General features: G+C 47.5%; 1 protein-coding gene across 4 annotated transcripts; it reads right to left on the reverse strand.

The window, feature by feature from the left end:
• Positions 1-785: 785 nt before the first annotated feature.
• On the reverse strand, positions 786-17474 carry TMEM170A (transmembrane protein 170A). 4 transcript variants are annotated; one of them, XM_084644805.1, is made up of 3 exons: positions 17277-17474; positions 7371-7472; positions 786-5330 (listed from the first exon to the last, which is right to left on the reverse strand). In XM_084644805.1, exons 2-3 carry the CDS (start codon positions 7468-7470, stop codon positions 5200-5202), a joined length of 231 nt encoding a protein of 76 aa, XP_084500931.1. In that variant the 5' UTR covers positions 7471-7472; positions 17277-17474; the 3' UTR covers positions 786-5199. The 4 variants fall into 4 exon arrangements, with proteins under 4 accessions (XP_084500931.1, XP_084500932.1, XP_084500930.1 ...); XM_084644806.1 differs by lacking the exon at positions 17277-17474 and adding an exon at positions 15969-16022; XM_084644804.1 differs by lacking the exon at positions 17277-17474 and adding an exon at positions 14689-14836.
• Between the last annotated feature and the right edge of the window lie 104 nt (positions 17475-17578).

Raw genomic sequence — 17578 nt, forward strand, 5'->3', positions numbered from 1 at the left:
TGCCATCAAGGCCAGGAACCCACTTTCCTGGGGCGGGTGCTTCAAACATAAGTGGAGTTTCATTCTCCCCCTTTTGTGTGCTTGCAGCAGGCAGAGAGGACGGTGGAGGACAGTGTGCAGGGAATTCTGAAAGTGCTCTCCACCCTCTCCGAGAAACACCATGGGATCGTTGTGGACTGGACAGGAAGAACTGTGCCATGATGAGAGCCTGGCCTACAGGAATGATTTCACCAGCAGCGTACACAGGACATCCTAGCACCCATCTGCATCTCATGAATAAACATCTCTGTCTGAACTAGCGTTGTTACTGAGTCTCTCTCCTCAGTCCTACAAAGAAGCCTTTCAGGTTATGGGTTCAGGACACAAGGAGGACATTTCTTTTAAGGGAAATTATTGCCTAGTAGTTAGAGGGGAGACAACTCTGCCATTGACCTCGTGGGCCCTTGGGCACATCACTTAGTCTCAGTCCCCGTTGCCCCCCCCATGCTTCCTGACCCCTGTGTAGCATTTGGAGAGCCTCTGATGAAAAACAAAGTATTACAATAGCAGTTATAGACACTAAATTAACTGTGCACGATCCAGCTGAGCTGACTGAAACAACAGACTCCAGGCACGGGGAAGATAGTGTGGATTTCCATAGACAACAAATTGGACTTTTAGGAGGAAATTCACCTAATGCTCTATCTATATTAGCTCATTAAGACAAAGCAGCAGAAAACAGTTGAATATGAAGCACCACTATCCACCCTCCCACTGCTCTACAAAGAGGATGTACACAGGTCTGCTTCACAGCGATCATCAGAGTTTATTGGTAAACAGCTGCACCAGCATTAGAAGTGTCAGTAGAAAAATAGAATTTACTTTTACATTGTTTTCTGTTATACAAAATTTGTTCATATTGGCTGTAGCAGTGAGTGCGATAGAGAGGGAGGCTGATTTGGTTCAAACCAGCACACAGTATGTGCACACACATGAACAGCAGGACCATGAACCTCTGCTCCAGGCATAAAATGACTCCAGTGCAGAAGGCCTCTTGACAGGCTTTTTGCTTCACTTAAGCCTTTGATCAGGCTCTCTGGACTAGGGTGAAATGCACCTTCAACAGTCAGGCAACAGAACCTATGCTTTCACATTTTTCTACAAGTTCTTTGCTAGTTGTGGTCATTTTGCCCCATGATGCAGTGGGAATTGCACTGCACCCAAACAAGCCTGTGTCATTTTAACAGCCCCATGCAACAGCTGCACAGACTTGTGATAAAAAGTTGGTGACAAAGAGCTACCTTCTAGGCATGAACTGTTATTACAGTGTCTTCACTGGCTCTTAAGATTCAGTCCCTCCCTCCCTCCCAGTAAATATTTTTATGTACAGGCTGAGGGCCAGATCCTCCGTTTTTGTAAACTAGCATAGCCCTATTTATTTCAGTGACGCTACATCCATTCATACCAGCTGAAGATTAACTGTGAGCTTCTACTTGCTTAATTAAAGTTTAAAAGGACATTAAGGAACTGAGCAAGCACATTTGATGGTGGGGGTGGAAGACAGACGTTGCTTTTAATAATGGATTTGTTACACCAGCACAAAAGCTCTTCTTTTGGGTTTGGTTTATTGCATGGGAAAGGAGAGAGAAGGATGTCTCCTCTGTAGCCTTCTGCATTTTAACAGAGCGTGGAGAATAAGACCAGAGAACACTGAAGATAGCAGAGCACTCATGAAGTTTCCCCTATCACTAAAATAATATGAACAGCCTTGTCCCTGTGACTCAGTATTTGATAAGACCTGATTGGTCACCTTTACAAGACCGCTCCCTGAAAAATTCACTGGACCTGGGCAAATTCAGATAAACACTACAGATAACAAATCATTCAACACTCAATGCCTACTGAAGATGCATATTCACACTCTTTAAGGTGAACAGATAAATGGTAGTTAAGGAAATTAAATAGGTAGAAAATAGAGCAGCTTCTAGGTCTTCCAGTTGCTCTAAGCCAGGGATTCTCAAACTGGGGGTCGGGACGCCTCAGGGGGTCACGAGGTTATTACATGGGGGATTGCGAGCTGTCAACCTCCACCCCAAACCCTGCTTTGCCTCCTGCATTTATTATGGTGTTAAATATATATATAAAAAAAGTGTTTTTAATTTATAAGGGGGGGTCGCACTCAGAGACTTGCTATGTGAAAGGGGTCACCAGTAAAAAAGTTTGAGAGCCACTGCTCTAAGCCATTTTATCTTCATATTTGTTCTAGCTCATAATTATGAGTTTGTTTCATTCAAGTTCAAACCACAGCAATTAATGGTCAAAAGCACAAAGATGCCCTCTGCTAGTGAGTGGCAATGGAAAGCAGCAGTGCGCTACCTGTGAGCTGAGAGATCTTTTAGGAGAACTTTTTGGCACCAGCTCCCGCCTCCCACCACTGCTTCCTTCACATCCCTACAGGAAGAGTCAGCAGCAGGACAACAAACCAGCAGGACAACAAACCCTCTGGATTTGGGGACTGCTGGTTCAACAAAACTGACTGTATAGGTGAGGGCACCTGCTCTCCAGCTTCATTTATCCCTCTGGATTGTCCTCATGAGAGACCTGCAGATTCTCAGCTCTTTCATGTCAGAATATTATGAAGCCTTTTCTGCTAAGCTCTCCCATGGGGTATGATCCTTGCTCTTGAGGGAATTCAAACACGGGGTGGGAACACAAGCACAGGGGTCACTGCAAATGTCTGGAATGCCAGTTTCTAGTGGCCCCCATAAAGAAAAGATTCTAAGATATTGAGTGTATCTGACAAGAGCCCCATGGCACAAGACTTTTATAGACGAAGGAATTTTGTACCCAACAAAATTCAGGATCATCTGCAAAGCAAGCTGCGTTTAGGACATGGGCTATGCTGTGCAGATATTGGAGATAAATGGGAAAGAGGACAGGATACAAGGTGACTTTTACATAGCTCATTTTAGACTGCTTTTCCTCCTTTCAGACTCTTGGAAAGGAGTCTGAGGTGGCTAAAATAACCAAGCCTGAGCCACTAGGAGAGATAGATACAAGGGTAATAATGACAGCCCTGTCCATGCATAACACATGTAGGATACATTTAGAATTCCCAGTGCTTAGTACAAGTTACTTGGTGTTCAGTGTGTTACAACAGCAGTTACATTTAATTTGAAGCTTTGCCACCTAAAGATTAGGCATTCACATGAAAGCCTCTCTCAGATTATCCCACAGCTTGTTTTTTTTTTTTTATTAAAACTAGACCAGTCAGCATTAGACCGATTCTAGGAAAGCCTCATCACAATAAACTGCCTCTCCAGATAACTGTTGATGGGCCATAGAAGACTATTATGCTAGGACAATTTCTTTATGCTGCAAAAAGTGCAATACCTCTCTTCTGGCTGTTTATGGTAGATGGCATTACGTAAGGAGGAAGTGATGGGTGTTATTGTAAAAGGAAGCAGGAATTTAGATGTAAAAGGCAATCTGGTTTGCCAATAAAATAATTAAAAACAAGTTCAGTAAAAAAAAAAAATCAACGATTTTTAAAAGTGTCTCCTGAGGAGCAGATGTCCTACTAATGGACACATCTGATGCTTCCTTTGTAGCAAGTGGATCTGGAAATGCAAATACATTGCCCTCGGCACCATGACAAACAGCGGGGAAGCTGCAGATGGCTACATAGCCTTAAAGGAATGCTTAGGGTTAGTCCCCAGGCCCTAGAGAACAAAGAAAGCACATGGCTGTACAAGGGCCCTTACTGCACAAGTGCCTTCTGTCAAAAGGGCAGAGAGTGAAAGAAGTTTAAAATCCTTTTCTTAAAAAACAAACAAAGAAAGGACAGAAGAGATCATGTTTCCTGGAAGTACTAGTCACTGAAGGAAGGGCAAATCACCCAGGCACTTTCTTGGACTCCCCCAAGACGCATCCAATCTTCAGAGACATCTCAGAGATGGTTAGGCCCAAATATTTAGAATGGAGGATGTGCAAGTGGCCCATTAAGACACACAGCTGGCACATGCTGTGACTCATGGAAGCCAGATGCAGAATTCTAAATCTCTGGACCTCTGATTAGTATAACATCAAATTAAAACTTGAATTACCTTCATGCCACTGTAAACATGTTAAGACTTTAAGTACTTAAAGGGAGAACTAACAAAAGCTTAATCAAAGTCAGGCTTTTTCAAGGCATGGAGATCAAGAGGGATACATACATGATTTACAACTACTTGTTGCTGGGGTAGTGGTCATTCACCAGAATTTGCCTCCTTAACAGAAGGTATATGGTGGCTGGTAATTTCACTGTAATTTCCATTTCTAAGTATCTAAAATGAGGTTTCCTTTTGCTGCTCCCCCCACTAAACCCAACAATTATCATTAGAAAGGTGGGGGGGGGGAAGGCCAATTAATATAGTTCATAAAAACTGCATTTCACATCTTTAAAAAGTGTTTTAAAAGGTTCATCACAAAGCGTAAAGTAGCAAGAGGTCAAAGCATTCACTGAACTCTGTACCTGCCAGGTCACTCAGTAGTAACATTTCTACAGCAGAACCTCTCTATGTCACATTGTGGATTCTTTCTGTTGCTACAACAGTTCATTGTTTGCAACATTATACTAAACGCTACTAACCCCAGAGGCCGGCCCTCCCCCCCCATCCTATGACTTCTCCCCCCCCAAAAACCTTGGCACTTAATGTTACCAAAATGTAACAAAATAAATGTTAATAAATTAGCTTCAGTTTCAACCAAGTCTACAACAGACTGAAGACTGATCAAACAGTATATTCTGGTTTGAAGATGATAATGCTTGCAGTAGCATCTGTGAAATATTTAACCCCTTATTTTCCAGGGAAGCATGGACACAGCTGTGCTACAAGAAAATCAAGACAAGCTTTTTTACTGTGCCTGCTTTTGTACTTTAGAGAAGCCAAATTTAAACAAACCAACATTGTGTTGAGGAACTTCATCTGGAGTGCATAACCCCTCAGATTAGATCTCTTCCCTAGTTTAAATCATTCTGCTACCAAATCAGCGACAGAACCAGGCCTTTAGAAAACCAGACACATAACACCTTCCAGGTATGTCCAGGATCTTCGTCTCATGCTGTTTTCTGCCCAGAGCTTGAAAAATTGCCATATTCATGGACTACCTCTGCCACGCAGTCGAAATCTTCTCCCCTCCCGATTTGATCTTCAGACTCAAGTCTCCAGAGGAATGCTATAGAGTTGCTAAAATCCGTGAGAAGGAAACCACCATCACACAGAATGTTTGCCCCACACCTAGAGTAAGTGCTTCGAAGGGGATCATTTGTTTTGCAGCAGCTCTGTAAACTCCAGCAATAGCTGCACCTGATAAGAAAAGAGCGTTAATGTGCTATGGCAAGTTTGAGATAGAAACTTTTAGTCATACACAGGAATGGACAGCAAGGGCCAATCTCACAGTCTGGTCTATTTTTGTATGTTCAGCTTTGGTTATTTAGATGTCCAAACCACTGAATACATTGGAGTTTTACATCTAAATAAAAGAAAATAATCATGCTAGCAAATAACTGTGCTTGCAAAAAGCAATATAAACAAAATTTTGCCTGGTCTTTGTAAAGTCTCCAGTCATTAACCAGACATCTGTTTAAATCAAACACCTGAAGTACATTTTAAAAACTAAGTAGTTGGAAAGAATTGCTCTCTTTATTCAGCAGTTAAGACTAGAGTCTTGATTTCAACATTTTCTTCTCCAACTGTTCACTTCATTAATGCCTACAACAGCACAGAGTTCTTAGCGAGACATGTCAGCATTCTTTTAATGTAGTTTTAACTATGGAACAGCCCTGTCCACACTTAACAGCCACCAAAGGAGGGTTTAGTTTCCCAGCCACCCTATCAGACTGTCACAACACCACAATTAACATGGAGGTACTGCGATTTTATTATCCTATAGGTGACCACTGTTGGCAGGTTTTACTATAGGTGGTATACATATACACATGTGCCGGATGCATTGTTTACCATCCTCACAAGTTAAGGAAAGTAGAGAGAGGTTCCGACAGGAGAGGAGACTGGATACTACAGAAGGACCTGGGGCAATGGAAGGGATTTCACTGGGGAAAATGCAAAACATTTTATTTGAGACAGACATATACTCCCAGTACAAGGTGGGAATACGGCAGACAGAGAGAGAATGCGGGACTGGATCCTATGAAGGACAGCAGTAGCACATTACACATTCATTGCAATGTGATACCAATCACAGTCCAGAAGTAAAATGGGATAATAATAAAACCTTGCTAATGCCTCATTGAATGGCGTATTGTATGGGGCTTCTTTAGATAAACTGTTTATTCAATGAGTTGTGGGACACCGTAGACCAGAATCTTTTGTGCCCATGACTCAGAATCCTTTGTTCAGTTTCAGGCAAACATACAGATCACTGGGAAAAAGAAAAGGAGGAGGACTTGTGGCACCTTAGAGACTAAGAAATTTATTTGAGCATAAATAAATAGCTCAAATAGCTGTAGCTCATAAAAGCTTATGCTCAAATAAATTGGTTAGTCTCTAAGGTGCCACAAGTACTCCTTTTCTTTTTGAGGATACAGACTAACACAGTTGCTACTCTAAAACAGATCACTGGGAGTGGCTGGTCATTACACATATTGAATCTATTTCCCTATGTTAAGTATCCTCACACCTTCTTGTGAAGTGTCTAAATGAGCCATCTTGTTTATCACTGCAAAAGTTTCTTTCTCCTGCTAATAGCAGCTCATCTTAATTAATTAGCTTCTTACAGTTTGTATGGCAACTTTCACCTTCTCTGTATGTATGTATATCTAAATCTTCTTACTATATGTTCATTCTATGCATCCGATGAAGTGGGCTGTAGCCCACAAAAGCTTATGCTCTAATAAATTTGTTAGTCTCTAAAGTGCCACAACTACTCCTGTTCTTTTTGCGGATACAGACTAACACGGCTGCTACTCTGAAACCTGTCATACAGATCACTGTAAAATATTTTAAATATATTTCAAGTCTGAAAAAGTGACTAGACGTGCCACAGTTAGATTCCACATTTATCTTCCGGCTCAATGTTAATTGTTCTCCATTTGAGCCTGTTTTGAAATCCTCCGTGAAAGACACTAGAAAAAGAGAGCATTAAGAAACTGTATGGGAAGGTCTAACTTAAAGCACATGGGGCAGGACCCTTACTTTGAGATGTTAGTTCCTTTCTCATGGGGAAGAAATAGCATCCCACTTCAGCAAGCATCTGAAGTGAACTCTCACCAAGAGACACCCATCAGTCAAATGAGTACTTTGGAAAGTCTAACATACTTGTTAAGATTCCAGCAGAAATTGGTCCCACGATGCCCATCAACAGGATGCTTACAGACATGAACCTACCATATTTGTGATGTCTGAGGGTGAAGAGCGCCAGTAATCCCGCAGGGATGTGGAAAAAGAGAGAGGACACCAGTGCCCACAGGAATACACCATACCACATTTCTGCAAGGCAAGGAGAAAGAGAGTTGACTCAGGCAGGACACTTCACCGTCTACCTGAACACAACAGCCACTACCAAAGGCTCTGTCATAAATATACAGCTAAGGGTAGCATAATATCCCTCCCTTACCTATAAAGGGTTAACCAGTTCAATTAACCTAGTAGGCACCCGACCAGAAGGATCAATGGGGAAAGAAAATAGTTTCAAATCTGGAAGGGTTTGTTTTGGGCTCTGCGGGTGTTCTCTAGGGAGACAAAAGAAAAGACCAAGCAAGTAATCCAGCTCCTACTAAAATAATGTTACAAAAATAGTAAGTAATAGCAAAAAATGCATTAAATTATCTTTTGTTTTAGCTTGTAAGTTTTCCCTGTGCTAAAAGGGAGGTTTATCCCTGGGGTTTTTTTTTTTTTTTTTTTTTTTTTGTAACTTTAAAGTTTTGCCTAAAGGAAAATCCTCTGTGTTTTAGAATCATAGAATATCAGGGTTGGAAGGGACCTCAGGAGGTCATCTAGTCCAACCCCCTGCTCAAAAGCAGGACCAATCCCCAATTAAATCATCCCAGCCAGGGCTTAGTTTTAAATCTGATTACCCTGTAAAGTTACCTTCCATCCTAACTTTACCAAGGTGCTTCTTTTACTTTTTTTTCCTTTATAATAAAGTTCTGTTTTTTAAAAATCTGGTTTCCCTATTTGGTTGGTGTATTATTCTCAAGCCTCCCCAAAAAAGGGGGTAAAGAGGCTTGGGGAAATATTTTAGGAAACAGAAACTCCAAGTGGTCCTTTTCCTAAATCTTTGTCTAACTCACTTGGTGGTAGCAGCAGTACCCACCCAAGGGGGGGAAAAAAGAATTTGTGCCTTAAAAAAGTTTTTAACCTCAGCTGGTAAAAATAAGCTTAGGGGGTCTTTCATGCGGGTCCCCACATCTGTACCTTAAAGTTCAAAATGGGGAGGGAACCCTAACAGGCTTCTATCAGGATTGGGCTCCCACTGTGCTAGGTGCTGTACAAACACACAGGATGACAAAGTTCCTGCTCTAAAGAGTTTAAGAGGAAACAAGATATAGACCATGTACCCTAAGAGTGTCCATGATGTAAGGGACCAAGCTGTGACCTCACTACACGCAGCTACAGAAGTTTGCTCGGATTTGGGAATGGCAATGCTAAGACGACATTCGGCCATTACAAATGCCTGCCCTAACTTCAGAACAATTTGAAAGTTACATTGTAGTTTTGGAATTGATGTATCACAAGTGTAAACGGCCCTGTAATAATCCCTTGAGCATCTACAATCTGATCATTTGTTTATTATAGCAGCCAAGATACAGGCACACTTCTCTGAATCTCTTCATGCTACCAAAACTTATTCCATGCTGGAGGGAGATCAAAGGAACACCGAATTGTTTTGGAATAGGAACCTGAAAAAGCAGTAACTAGACAGAATACTGCACTGGTCTGCATCGCTGTCAGAAAATGAGCCTTCTTAGTGGAGTTGGGGGAAGGTAAGGAAGAGATCAAGAGAGCAATTTCTTTAGCATGGCCAAGGGATATGACTATGCATTGCACACCATGATCTAGCTTGAAAGTGACACTGAATAAGAATGGTAGCACCTCCTTAGCAGGAAAATTGCTCCCCACAGTATAGTCAGACTTGCTCAGTTTTGTGACAATAACATGATTGACTGCTTTTTACTCCAATGAGTCAACACAACTACTGCTGGATTCTATGCTGGCTGGTGCAGAGTGGAACAACTGCAGGGCCAAATTCTGCCCTCATTTACACTCATGCAACCCCATTCAGGACAAGGGCTAGAGCTACCCTTGCAGGCAGGATGTGACCTGTTGCTTTTGTTATTGGTGATGATTAGGGCCCTACAAAATTCATGGCCATGAAAAATGTGTCACGGACTGCAAAATCTGGTCTTTTGTTTGCTGTTACCCCATACTATACAGAGTTCACAGGGGAGGCCAGTTTTTCTCAAGTTGGGGTCCCTGACCCAAAAGGAAGTTGCAAGGGGGTTACAAGGTTATTTTAGGGGGCTCACGGTATTGCCACCCTTATTTCTGTGCTGCCTTCACAGCTGGGCAACTGGAGAGTGGCAGCTGTTGGCCAGGCACCCAGCTCTGAAGGCAACGCCCCGCCAGCAGCAGCGCAGAAATAAGGATAGCAATACCATACCATGCCACCCCTTCTTATGTGCTGCTGCCTTCAGAGCTGGGCGGTCAGAGCGCGGCGCCTGCTGACTGAGGGCCCAGCTCTGCAGAAGTAAAGGTGGCAATACCAGACCAGGCCATCCTTACTTCTGTGCTGCTGCTGGCGGCGGTTCTGCCTTCAGAGCTGGGCTCCCGGACAGCAGCCACCGCTCTCCAGCTGCTCAGCTCTGAAGGCAGTGTCACAACCAACAGCAGTGTAGAAGTAAGGGAAGGAGTACTGCAACATGCCCTACAATAACCTTGTTCCCCCTGCAAACTCCTTTTTGTGTCAGGACCCCACTGTGAAATATCAGAATTAAATAGCTGAAATCATGAAATTTATGACTTTAAAATCCTATGACCATGAAATTGACCAAAATGGACTGAATTATTTAGGGCCCTAGTGATGATGCACAAGCCAGATAGAAGCCATCTTGACCTGCATATCCCCAGCTGAGTTTGCAGGACTGGCAATTAAGGAAAAGTTGTATTTGTAAACTGACTAAATAGGAGATGGATTCACCCAGACAGTCAACATGGAAGCAAGTTTTGGTGCTAGGGCACCCTTAAAATCTTATTTGAGTATTTAAAAAAAATTCTAGTACTGATCCCAAGAGGAAAAGAAAAACTAAGTGCCATGGCATAAAGATCCTGTGTTATTTATCTGCTAGATTTCTGCTGGAAAATTAGTTAACAGCTTGGATTTCCAACACTAATGGGCTGTTTGAAAACCACATCCTTGAGTCAAACAGCAGAGTACAGTAATAAAGAAATTTATAAAAGCAGCGAAGAGTCCTGTGGCACCTTATAGACTAACAGAGGTATTGGAGCATAAGCTTTCGTGGGTGAATACCCACTTCGTCGGATGCACGTAGTGGAAATTTCCAGAGGCAGGTATAAATATGCAATCTATGCTATTACTTGCAATTTGTTTTGATCCTTTGACAACTATTGCTCTGATGAAGTGAGCTGTAGCTCACAAAACCTTATGCTCAAATAAATTTGTTAGTCTCTAAGGTGTCACAAGTACTCCTTTTCTTTTTGCACATACAGACTAACACGGCTGCTACTCTGAAACCTGCTCTGCACCTGTTCTTCTAGATAATAGCTGCCTCTGAACCTGAGCAATAAGGATGCCTAGAAACAGAAGGCAACTTTTTACTCTTGTGTAAGTGTAGTACTTCAGAAGCAGCTCTCTCTCCAGGACAACAGCTTGGATTCAAGCATCATTAGGAAGCAGTTAAATTAAGTTGGCAGAAAAACTGACTGAGTTTTTCTTCCCATGATGAAATAGAACTCAACTTGTAAGCTTGCTGACAAGGACTCCTGCACTACTTCTGCAGAAGTTATTTCAGGTTAACCAAGCAAGAAATTTAAAATCTTGTAATGTGACAAGTGTTAATACCACAGATTCTGGAAACTTTTTTTTTTTGAGTGTAGGGACTGGCGTCCTGATAGCTCTGCCAGAGGACTAAAATGATGATCTTTGAGAACCACTGTTGCTATTGTAAACATCCTTTGAAATGAGGAACTCCTGCTGTACTTCTCCTTTGTCTTATTACTTATTATTGTATTACAATACCAAGCTCTGTATGGATATGCACTTTCAAGTCTTGCTTAATCTTTTTAAAATAACAAAAGCGCTACAAATTAATTAACTCTCCCTCAAAAAAAAGTTATCAATTGTACCTCTGAATTGAATTTGCCACTACAGCGATGCATCTATTGCTTTGTTAATGCATTATTTAATGCAGTTGGAGTCGTAACAGCTTACCGATTTTAATAGAGTTGGTTCAAACAAAATGCATTACTTGTAACTCCTTGTTTTGTTTACTAATCAAACAAGCTTGCCACTTCTATATTCTGCACTCAGAATAATACGGAATTCTTAAATCAGAATTAAATATTCTTCTAAAAAAATCTGCTCTAGGAATTATTTGGGGGGTGTTCTCTGGCCTGTGTTATACAAGAGGTTAAACTAGAGGATCACAACGGTCCCTTCTGATCTTTGAATCTTGAGACATATAATATTTAAATATAGCACCACGGTAGAAAAGCAGCTTAAATACTGCAGCGAACGAGGTCTCAAGTGTAGAAGTTAGAGAAATAGCCAAGGACTTTTTTTTTTAAATTCCCCAGTGAGATCGCTGTTAGAAAAGCCTTCCTACTGAGTAAACAAAATCGAGTTCCCTCTCACTGTTCTCTAGAACGAAACGAAGTTCAGTAAAACACAACCTGCATTTGTGACTGAAGTGATACCAAACCTGTAATGAGATTCCTAGTAGTTTTTAATGCAAGCAAAGCTACCCTTGCGTCTAGCCTCTCAACAATTAACCAAAGAGCAGCCCCTTTTTACACTTGCTTCAACTAGCAATACTGTAATAATCAGAAAAGGCTTCACTCCAAAGCTCCAAACTACACACAGACTGTATGTATCAGACTGTGATATTGTACGTACACTGTAAGTCTGCAGCCTGTTTTTGCTCACACTGTAAACTTGTCCCTTTATTTTAAATGCCATTCTCTATATGGAGTGTCAAATGTCATGAAAACTGGAGAAGCAACTGTACTGCCAAAGATATCCATCCATACAGGGGACCAATAATAAAGAGGATTAAGCACATAAGAACGGCCATATTGGGCCAGACCAAAGGTCCATCTAGCCCAGTATCAGGTTTCAGAGTAACAGCCGTGTTAGTCTGTATTCGCAAAAAGAAAAGGAGTACTTGTGGCACCTTAGAGACTAACCAATTTATTTGAGCATGAGCTTTCCTGAGCTACAGCTCACTTCATCGGATGCATACCGTGGAAACTGCAGCAGACTTTATATATACACAGAGAATATGAAACAATACCTCCTCCCACCCCACTGTCCTGCTGGTAATAGCTTATCTAAAGTGATCATTAGGTTGGGCCATTTCCAGCACAAATCCAGGTTTTCTCACCCTCCACCCCCCCACACACAAATTCACTCTCCTGCTGGTGATAGCCCATCCAAAGTGACAACTCTCTACACAATGTGCATGATAATCAAGTTGGGCCATTTCCTGCACAAATCCAGGTTCTCTCACCCCCTCACCCCCCTCCCAAAAACCACACACACAAACTCACTATCCTGCTGGTAATAGCTCATCCAAAGTGACCATTCTCCCTACAATGTGCATGATAATTAAGGTGGGCCATTTCCAGCACAAATCCAGGTTTTCTCACATCCCCCCCCATACACACACAAACTCACTCTCCTGCTGGTAATAGCTCATCCAAACTGACCACTCTCCAAGTTTAAATCCAAGTTAAACCAGAACTTGGGGGGGGGGGGGGGTAGGGAAAAAAAAGAGGAAATAGGCTACCTTGCATAATGACTTAGCCACTCCCAGTCTCTATTTAAGCCTAAATTAATAGTATCCAATTTGCAAATGAATTCTAATTCAGCAGTTTCTCACTGGAGTCTGGATTTGAAGTTTTTTTGTTTTAAGATAGCGACCTTCATGTCTGTGATTGCGTGACCAGAGAGATTGAAGTGTTCTCCGACTGGTTTATGAATGTTATAATTCTTGACATCTGATTTGTGTCCATTTATTCTTTTACGTAGAGACTGTCCAGTTTGACCAATGTACATGGCAGAGGGGCATTGCTGGCACATATCACATTGCTGGATGTGCAGGTGAACGAGCCTCTGATATACATATAGCCTCTGTGTATATATAAAGTCTGCTGCAGTTTCCATAGTATGCATCCGATGAAGTGAGCTGTAGCTCAGGAAAGCTCATGCTCAAATAAATTGGTTAGTCTCTAAGGTGCCACAAGTACTCGTTTTCTTTTTGTCTTCTGACAGTGGCCAATGCCTGGTGCCCCAGAGGGAATGAACAGAACAGGTAATCATCAAGTGATCCATCCCCTGTCCCCTACTCCCAGCTTCTCGCAAACAGAGGCTAGGGACACCATCCCTGCCCATCCTGGCTAATAGCTTTTGATTCAAGTGACCCCTATTTGTACCCACATTCATTTAGCCGGGGGGGGGGGAGCAGTTTTTACCTACAGCTTTTAAAATAGAAGCATGGTTTTGTTGGCTGGTGCATGTGGGACACAATCAATCAATTGATTTTAAAGGTTGGAGTCACTGCCTGATTGCACTTGACCTATTACTGTCACCAAGAACACTTAGCCACCATTTCTCACACCTGCTTCCCAGGCATTTACCATGTTTCAAAACTTGCTGAAGGCCTGGCAGGGTTTCGCTTGAATCTAGGGGCAATGCAAACCCATTTGATGAGCTTCTTTCTAGGAGAGACACCACAATTCTGTTCTCTAACCTTACCTACTTATAGGGCATTTTTACAAAAGATTCCCAGTGTGGCCATCACCTAATCAGTGATCTCAAGGGTAGGAGCCCTGTGGGCAGGCTCTAGCTGATGGTTTCAGCACCGCCACAGTTAGATTTGCTCAGTTCTGGTCACCCTTTCTTAAAGGACAGACGGCAGGGGGCTTGGAGCCAAGCACTGAAAACTGTGATTCCAGGGCCTGGCACTGCTCAGTTCAGACAGAGAATGTGACCAGAACACACAGACTGATGAAGGGGGGGGGCGGCGGAATCGGTCCCGGGGGAGAAGGGGCGGACGTGGGCGCAGCTGGAGGCTGTCCTGAAAGGCGGGGCCGGGGCCGGCGCCGGAGAACGGACGGGGCGGGAGCGGCGGCGGCCGGCCGGCTTCCCGGAACTTGGGGCGAGCTCAGGGCCCCCAGGGACGGGCTCAGAAAATGAAGCGGGGGCGGGTCTGCGGTCCCGAAGGATGGGGCCGGAGAATGGACCGGGTCGGGGTCCCGGAAAGGGGCGGGGCCGGGAGCCGGGTCCCGGAGGGGACGCGGAAGGGCGTCGGGGTCCCGGAAAGGGGCGGGGCCGGGAGCCGGGTCCCGGAGGGGACGCGGAAGGGCGTCGGGGTCCCGGAAAGGGGCGGGGCCGGGAGCCGGGTCCCGGAGGGGACGCGGAAGGGCGTCGGGGTCCCGGAAAGGGCGGGCGGGGCCAGCCCGGTACCTGGGAAGCTGACCAGCGGGGTGGTGAACAGGGTGCCATTGTCCACCCGCGGCACAAGGCGCAGGCTCAGGATCTGCTGCAGGAGCCCGCCCGCGCCCGGCTCGCTGCTCTCCATCCCGCCGCCATTAAGGGCAGGGAGCAGCCTCGGCGCCTCACCTGAGAGGGCCTCCCGGAATTCGTCAGCCCGCCCCGGCGGAACGGACGGCTCTGTGCGCCAATCGCACCGCGGATCGCCGGTCGGGTCCCGCCTCTCCCCATGACAGACAAGAGCCTCTGCCCATTACCCCACGGTGCCTAGCGGGGTGGGACGCCGCTCGGCTACGCCTCCCGCCCTGACACTCTCGCAAGCGCAAGTGCGCCCCCTGCGGGCGGAGGGCGCCGCACCAGCTCTGTGCGCTCAGAAGGCCCCGGTCCCCGCCCCGCTGGCTGGCAGCGCCCCCGAGCCGGTCCTGCACGTGCCGGGGCCTCAGGCTGCAGGCACTGTCCGCAGTCCTGGCCCCCGCGGGTCCTCCAGCTTCGACCGGCGCCTCCCTCCGCCGCAGGGGGGAGCGGATAGCGGGGGGGAGCGGGCTCACTGCTCCTCTCAGCGCAAGGCCTGGCCACCCCTGCACAGTGACTTCGCTCCCAAAGCCGGAGCCCAAGTGGTGCCCGGGGAGGAGGGTAGGGCAGGTAATTAACTGGCCACCTATTTTTAAGGCAATAAAGGGAGCAGTAGAGCTGGTTGGCGCGGGGCCCTGTGTGTGTTATCAGCCTACGAGCATTTGTACAATCACGGCTTGGAAACAGACTGTCTGAATGGTGCGGCTCTTGCCGAGCGGCAACTGCACAGACAGTGGCTAATTCAACCTCAGGCCCCTCTAGCAAGGTGGGCCAGTGTCATTATTCCCAAAGGAAACAGGAGCGGAGAGGCAAAGTCACCTGCCCATAGCCTCTGAAGAAGACAGCGACAGAGCTGGGCACAGAACCCAGGCGTCCGGCTCACGGCCACCTGCTTTAATCCACCGGACTCCACCCCCTTCCCGGAGCTGGGCACAGAACCCAGGCGTCCGGCTCACGGCCACCTGCTTTAATCCACCGGACCCCACCCCCTTCCCGAAGCTGGGCACAGAACCCAGGCGTCCGGCTCACGGCCACCTGCTTTAATCCGCCGGACTCCACCCCCTTCCCGGAGCTGGGCACAGAACCCAGGCGTCCGGCTCACGGCCACCTGCTTTAATCCGCCGGACTCCACCCCCTTCGCGGAGCTGGGCACAGAACCCAGGCGTCCGGCTCACGGCCACCTGCTTTAATCCGCCGGACCCCACCCCCTTCCCGGAGCTGGGCACAGAACCCAGGCGTCCGGCTCACGGCCACCTGCTTTAATCCGCCGGACCCCACCCCCTTCCCGGAGCTGGGCACAGAACCCAGGCGTCCGGCTCACGGCCACCTGCTTTAATCCACCGGACCCCACCCCCTTCCCGGAGCTGGGCACAGAACCCAGGCGTCCGGCTCACGGCCACCTGCTTTAATCCGCCGGACCCCACCCCCTTCCCGGAGCTGGGCACAGAACCCAGGCGTCCGGCTCACGGCCACCTGCTTTAATCCGCCGGACCCCACCCCCTTCCCGGAGCTGGGCACAGAACCCAGGCGTCCGGCTCACGGCCACCTGCTTTAATCCGCCGGACCCCACCCCCTTCCCGGAGCTGGGCACAGAACCCAGGCGTCCGGCTCACGGCCACCTGCTTTAATCCGCCGGACCCCACCCCCTTCCCGGAGCTGGGCACAGAACCCAGGCGTCCGGCTCACGGCCACCTGCTTTAATCCGCCGGACCCCACCCCCTTCCCGGAGCTGGGCACAGAACCCAGGCGTCCGGCTCACGGCCACCTGCTTTAATCCGCCGGACCCCACCCCCTTCCCGGAGCTGGGCACAGAACCCAGGCGTCCGGCTCACGGCCACCTGCTTTAATCCGCCGGACCCCACCCCCTTCCCGGAGCTGGGCACAGAACCCAGGCGTCCGGCTCACGGCCACCTGCTTTAATCCGCCGGACCCCACCCCCTTCCCGGAGCTGGGCACAGAACCCAGGCGTCCGGCTCACGGCCACCTGCTTTAATCCGCCGGACCCCACCCCCTTCGCGGAGCTGGGCACAGAACCCAGGCGTCCGGCTCACGGCCACCTGCTTTAATCCGCCGGACCCCACCCCCTTCCCGGAGCTGGGCACAGAACCCAGGCGTCCGGCTCACGGCCACCTGCTTTAATCCGCCGGACCCCACCCCCTTCCCGGAGCTGGGCACAGAACCCAGGCGTCCGGCTCACGGCCACCTGCTTTAATCCGCCGGACCCCACCCCCTTCCCGGAGCTGGGCACAGAACCCAGGCGTCCGGCTCACGGCCACCTGCTTTAATCCGCCGGACCCCACCCCCTTCGCGGAGCTGGGCACAGAACCCAGGCGTCCGGCTCACGGCCACCTGCTTTAATCCGCCGGACCCCACCCCCTTCGCGGAGCTGGGCACAGAACCCAGGCGTCCGGCTCACGGCCACCTGCTTTAATCCGCCGGACCCCACCCCCTTCCCGGAGCTGGGCACAGAACCCAGGCGTCCGGCTCACAGGAAAGCGCAGAGCGGGCAGGGTGACGAGCCCCGAGGAACTGCAGCCCTCACAGATGTACGGCACCGACGGGGGCAGGGCGGCCGGCGCGACGCATGCTCGACGGATTGGTCCCAGCAGCCGCCCGGCGCTTCTTTCGGGCAGAGCGCCGCCCAGCGGAAAAGCCACTTCCGCATCCCGCTACCGCCGGGTGTTCCGTCCCTCCAAGTGCCCCTCGAGACGCTCTAGCCCCCCAGCTCTATGGTGCCCCCAAGCGCAAGAGGGCGCTCTAAGCATTCCGGTGCGTGGCTCTATGGTACGTC

The sequence above is a fragment of the Lepidochelys olivacea genome (assembly GCF_965140295.1).
Source record: "Lepidochelys olivacea isolate rLepOli2 genome assembly, chromosome: 12".
Classification (NCBI taxonomy): Eukaryota; Metazoa; Chordata; order Testudines; family Cheloniidae; genus Lepidochelys; species Lepidochelys olivacea.